The 6,211-nt window shown below is 52.5% G+C and overlaps 1 protein-coding gene across 1 annotated transcript in view; it reads right to left on the bottom strand.

Annotated features, from left to right (window-relative positions):
* LOC105308617 (probable ubiquitin carboxyl-terminal hydrolase MINDY-4) overlaps positions 1 to 6,202 on the bottom strand; it is a 103,314-nt gene extending 97,112 nt beyond the window's left edge. Inside the window, exon 1 of the mRNA XM_023525684.1 lies at positions 5,840 to 6,202. Coding sequence (XP_023381452.1) covers positions 5,840 to 5,902 — 63 coding nt within the window. The 5' untranslated portion in view covers positions 5,903 to 6,202. The remainder of the gene's footprint in view (positions 1 to 5,839) is intronic.
* Positions 6,203 to 6,211: the final 9 nt, after the last annotated feature.

The following is a 6,211-nucleotide window of genomic DNA, read 5'->3' as shown; positions in this document are numbered from 1 at the left end:
CACATGGATATTGCAAAGACCAAAAACTGAGTTAAGAATTTGTTTTTATATAACCTTTATGGTTGACATCATCTTCAAAATTATGATTCTGAATCCTATAACGACCACCCCCCTCCAACCCCCTGGGACTGATCTAAGTAAGGCTGCCATTGTCAGACCATTTTGTAGAACAGGAAAGTGAAATTCGGGTAACTGACCCCCCCGAAGGCTGGCTCAGGAGGCCTGGATTGGGCCCGAGGTTTGGGGCTGCAGAATATGAAGTTTAAAAGCAAACCAACGGAAAAACATAAACAAAGGCCAAAATCATTACCTTCTTTTCTCAGATGGGGAGCCAGGCTTGATTTCCCTAACTGCCCCCTACAGAATCACAAGAGAGGGGTCCAATCATCCCGGCCTGTGAGTCCATGATACTGGGACCCAGGCCCACCGGAAGTCGCTTTCCATCGTCCAGCCTTGAACTTCCAGAGGCCCGGCTAAGACACATTTCAGCAACAAGAAGTACTGTTCCCCCTAAAGCCTGGCTTCTTTGTTTGAAAAACAACTAGAGCGGCTGTGGCCGCGGCTGCCCCCCTCGCCAGGCCATGGTGATCCCCGAATGACAGGGGATGAGGCAGAGACACCTCACAAACAGCTCAGCCTAGCGTAAAAGGAGCCCTTTGTTCTGGAAGGATCCAGACCCCAGTACTCAACAGACCTCAACTTCTCCCTTAGCCTTTGTGCTCAGAATTTTGCAGAAGCTCTGGGAAAACAAGGCAAAACCTGCTGCCTGCCATGAATTGACGCAAGAATTTGTGAAACAAGAAGTAAGAATACAACCTTGAACCAAAGGAAATAAAGAGGAAGCCTTAGGGAGCGGGGAACAGAAAGACAGGGGGGAAAGGAAGGGACATGCCTGGGTGCATTAGGGAGAGTCGCTGGAAGGAGAGGTGGGACTCGAGAGCCCGCACCGGCATTTCCTCTGGGCTCACGCATGGCCTCCCCGTCAATCAAAGTGATGCGGAAACCTGTATTATGAGGGTCCCTCTGCTGGATAACAGTCTGCCAACAGTTCAGATCAGCAAGTCTTGGCACATTTAACAAACTCTCCAGGATTATGGTGCACACTGGCATTCGAAAAGCTCTGATAACACCCTCGGGAATCAGCCAGTCTTCAGTCCCCTCTGGCCCACTTAACCTTCATTCACTCAACAAACTTTTGTTGTGCACCTACTGTGTGCTAAGCTGTTTTAGATGCAGGAGATAAAGGAAAAAGACAAAGCACCACCGCCATCCCCCCCACCCCATGGAGCTGACATTCTGTCGCAGAAGCAGATCATAAACAAGGGGTAAATTTACAATATGGCAATTGCTAATCTACACTATTATGGAGACAAATAAAACAGGGAGCGCAGAGACCAAGACGAAGGACACAATTCTAGACAGTCAGCTACATACTGAGCATCATCCACATGGTCACTCCTATCTTCCAGTTTCCCCACCGAAATACTGAAAGGATCGAACCCCTAGAGCACCAGGGCAGCTGCCAGAGGCAGAGGGACGCACAGATCAAGGTCCTGGCTCTCGTGCAGCTTACGTGCTGCGAGAAAAAGCCAACAAGTATAATATGCTATGGGGAAAAACTATACAGCAGAGTAGGAGACAGAGAGGGCCAGGAGGGAGCGTGGGGAGGGATTGCCGCTTTATAAAAGCTGGTCAGGAAAGGTGTGGTGATTAGGTGATATTAGAGCGAAGAACTATGGGAGCAGGCCGTGCAGACGCTTGGGGGAAGAGTGTTCTAGGCAAGGAGCAGCAAGTGCAAAGTCCCTGTCACAGTCACGGGAGGCTGGTGCAGCTAGATGCACATGACCAGGGCAAGTGGCAGGAAACGAGGTCTGAGAAGTCACCCAGACCCTGAGCAAGGAAAGCCTTGTTGGCTTTTGTGAAATGGGGGGGGCTACTGGAGGATTTGAAAAGAGGAGCATCCTGGACTGACATAAATTTGTAAAGAATCGCTTAAGTGCTACATAGAGAACAGACTGTTGGAGGCAGGGGATTAAGCAGAAACCAGTCAGGAGGCTATTACACAATTCACGTGAAAGATGGAGGCAGCTTGGACCAGGGTGCTGGCAGCAGAAGTAGAAAGAAGTAGCTACATCCTCTGTGCACTCCGATGGTAAAGCCAACGGATCGATGGATTGGAGTGGGGTGCACGAGAAGGAAAAAAGCCAGCAATGATTCCAAAGGTTTTGGCCCAAGCCCCCGAAGGGATGATGATGCTACTTATTGAGGTGTGGGAAACTGCAGGAGGTAGGAGGAATCAGGAATTGAGTTTGGACGTATTCAGATGCTTATTGGGTGTCCAAATGAAACATAAAATTGGCAGTTGGAAAGAATGCAAGAGTTCAGGGAGAGGTCTTGGCTAGGATAGACATTTGAGAATTGTCAGGACATCGATGATAAACCCACGAGACCAATGGAGGCACCAGGAAAGTGAGTAGAGAAGAGAAGGTCATAGACTGGGTCTTTGAGTCCAGCGGCAGGCACGGCTCCAGGAAACAAGGGAGACCAGCAAAGAACCTGAGAAAGAGTGACCAGAGAGGTAGAGGAGGGAAACCAGGAGGGGGTGGTCTACAGAAGCCAGGTGGCGTGAGTTTCCAGGGAGAAGGACATAATCAACTGTGCCAGACAGAATCGTTAGGTCAAAATGTGTAAGGACTGAAAATTAAAAGTCATCGATGAACTCGACAAGAGTTGTTGCCATGGATTGGTGGTGACAGATGCCTGACTGGCCTGGATTTGAGAAAGGAGGGAGAAGACTTAGAATCAGAGCATACGTAGCTCTTTCATGAGGTTTTGCTGCTAAAGGGAGAAGAAAAATGGACTGGTATCTGGAGAGGCTTAGGGGTCAAGATGAGATTCTGTAGGAGTGATAGCAGAGAAGGCAAAATGTACGATGCAATAGAATGAGATGACGATAACTCGATAGTGTCCTTGAGCACTCTAGGAAGGACAGGCACACACGGAGCGATTGGCCTTGCCCAGGAATATGGAGAACTCACTCATCAGAGCAGGAGGGAGGGCAGGGGGAGCGGTTCAGGCCCAGGAAGCTTAGCGAGTGTGGTGCGTTTTCTCATGACTGCTACTTTCTCAGTGAAATAAGGTGAGGAAGGGGCTTTGGGGTTTGAGGAGAGGTGTGAAATGGTCATCCACGATTTGAGGGAGTGAACGGGCAGGAGAGATATAACTGGGTAAGCAGGCACCCGGAAAATGAATGGAGAAATCTTTTAATTCACGGCATCACGGGGGGTGAGTGGCCGTGAATTTGGAGTGAAGCCGTCACTGTGGTGGTATTTTCCTGCAGCCCCACTCAGTTCTATGACGCGGGCATGGAGCAGGTGTTCAGGGAGCTGACTTTTCAATATCAGAGGAAGATGGTGAAGAGAGAGACGTGCAAAGGACCGGAGCATGTTGTTCCGGGTGTGATTATAATGATGGGCAGGTAAGAAGTGGACAGCAGTCACGACAGAGCTGAGGGACTGCGAAAAGGTGGCAGTCCCTCCGTTCCATTTCCGATGGAATGGAACGTGCATGAGGTTGAAGAATAGTTTACGTCGGACTACGGTGGAGAGGGGGTGGGGAGCTGGAAATGACAGTGGGATACTTTGAACTGAGATTATGGAAAGGCTGCAGGGAGGTTGAGACACCAGGACAGTCACCTCCGTGGATCGTGACATCACCAAGAGAGTATCATGACTCTCCCTGAGGGGAGATCACACTTGGTGAGTTCAAAGAGGCCGATGCAGCTGGAGATGATGTGGGGTCGAAGGCAGAGGAAGCAGTGGTGGAAGATGGGGTTTGAGGGGGAGCCGGGAGCCAGGTCACAGAGAGCCTTGCAGGCCCCCATGAGCCCCTCCCTTGGATTTTCTTTTAACCGTCACAGAAAGCACATGGACAGTTCTGAGCAGAGGAGTGACATGAGCGGACCTGCTCTCCCAGGGCAAGTTTCTTCGCCTCCTGCTCTCATGACAATCTTACATGAAAGGGAATAATTATACTTTTCTTTCAGGACTGTCATGAGGATTTGAGAAATCAAACAGGCATCTAGAAAGTTCTTCGCACCATGATGGGAACTCTTGGTATAACTGCTGGGTGCCTGCCTTGTGCCAAGCTGCAGGGAGCATGTGGTGTCTGCCCAGCGGCAGAAGGCGATGAGTAAAGCAGCTGACCTGGGCTGCGGTACTAGCTCTCCATGACTTTCTGAGTGACCGTGGCCAACTCCTTTCTCCTCACAGGATCTTAGGGTGCCCAGGTGAAAAACGGGAGGAAGAAGAAGCCAGGTGAACTAGATGATTGTCAAAGTTCCACCCAGAACAGATGTCGGCTCCATGGCCCTATCTAGATGAGACAGATATGTAAACTCTAACATGAGCATCAGTGAGCAAACCAAAGACAAGACGAGTCAGTCCTTCCAACTGGAGTTACTCGAGAAAACCTCTTGAAGGAATCGGAGCTTGGGTGGACTATGGGTAGAAGAGGGAAAAGTATGTGGAAGGAGCTAGAAATGGGGCTGGGGTGGGAAGCTGGGGTCAAGCTACAGGGGAGCCTTCGCTATCAGGTGAGGACTCTGGAATTCCTTTGTACTCAAGAAAGTAACGGCATGAGGAAAACTCAGAGCTTTGCTTGGTGCCCAGACTTAAAAAGAAATGATAGTAAGTCAGTGTCACAGGGTGGGTCACTGGTATCCAATGGCCAGCTGGGACTTGGTGACGGGAAGTCAAGTAGCCATAAAAACAGAGCAGATACAATAAAGCCATGTGCATTAAATTTTTTTTAAAATAAAAATACAAGTTTAAAAAGCAAAGATTTTCAAAACAAGTAGCTCATCAGAGATGGGGGGGTAATACTGAATACCTACTGTGTGCCCACACAGTGCGTGGGCGCTGCCCAGATATTGTTATTGATCCCTATTATAAATATGCCGAGGGGAAACCTTCTTATCCCTGTGTTACAGATAAGGAAACTGAGGCAGTGAGTAACGTCCACAGTGCTGGCTAGTGGGGGACATTTGAACTGCTCCATCTGATTCCAAAGCCCTTCTCCCTTCCTCCATTCAAAACATGGTTTATTTTGTGTGTTTTAATCCCAGACAAGTGCCCATCGCCCCGCCAGCGGGACACCACGAGGACACGGAGCACAGGCAGGTGGCCAGCCTTCAGGGACTTTGTTTAGAAGGAGTAGCTGTCCCTACACTGACACCCATGATCCCCACGGTGCCCTGAGCCCCACAGAAAGAGCTGATGAGAGTTGGGGACCTCCCCAGCTTTTGGACACTCCGCAAATTCTCCTGGGACAGGACAACAGGGGAACTTAAAGACGAAAAGGGCCGCAGCTACTGAACCGTTGATGAGCAGGACCGAGGGGTCTAACTGTCAAGAACTTTTTCGGCCTTCGGGCCTCCTTTTGGAGGCGGTTCTTCCCGACGGGGTGCGAGTCTTGGGATGGGGTCGCCGTGGGGCCGGGCAGCCAGGCTTGGGCGGAGGCCTGCCTGCGATGCTCCCGGAACCACGCAAGGAGCACCGAGCCGGGCCGCCGCCCCGCGCCCGCGGCCGGCCGGGGGAGATGCCCGCGCCGGCGGCCGCGTCCCGCCCAGCTGGCGGGAAGTGCGCGGTGGCAGAAAGGGCTCCTGGGAAATGTAGTTCCCCCGGCCCGGGAAAGTGGCGCTTTGGTCCGGCACCTCCAGGGCAGGCAGCGGCAGGGGAAGGTCTCCCTCCCCGAAGGTGCAGAAGTTGCAAGGGAACCCCCGAGACTCGCTCCCAAATCTGAGCAGCTGCCCCGGGCTGTGGAGGGCGGCGCCACGTACCTTTCTGCTGAGGAACTCCCTGACCAGGGAGGCGGCCACCTCCTCCACGAAGAGGCCGTCCATGCTGCGGCCTCTGCCCGCGAGGCCGCGGCCGCGCAGCCCTGGGCCCCTGGGTCCGTTGGCCAGTATGGCCGCGTTGCCGTGACGACGGTGTCAGCGCCCGGGGAAACTCCTCCCCTTCCCCAGGAGCCGGCGGGAGCGAAAGGGAGGAGCGTCCTTTAAACTACTGAGAGCGGGAGGCGGAACCCACCGGGCGTGAGCCCAGGGCAGCCCCGGGTCAGGCCGTGCACGCCCGGCGGAGTCCTGGCTCGCGCCCCGTCCTCCTGGGGGACCTAGAATAAGTCACTGCTCCAATCTGAGTCTCCATCTCCC

This window comes from Pteropus vampyrus, unplaced genomic scaffold (assembly GCF_000151845.1).
Source record: "Pteropus vampyrus isolate Shadow unplaced genomic scaffold, Pvam_2.0 Scaffold598, whole genome shotgun sequence".
NCBI classification, from domain to species: Eukaryota; Metazoa; Chordata; class Mammalia; order Chiroptera; family Pteropodidae; genus Pteropus; species Pteropus vampyrus.
Note: the sequence above shows the minus strand (reverse complement) of the source record. Positions and strands in the feature narration are given on the sequence as shown.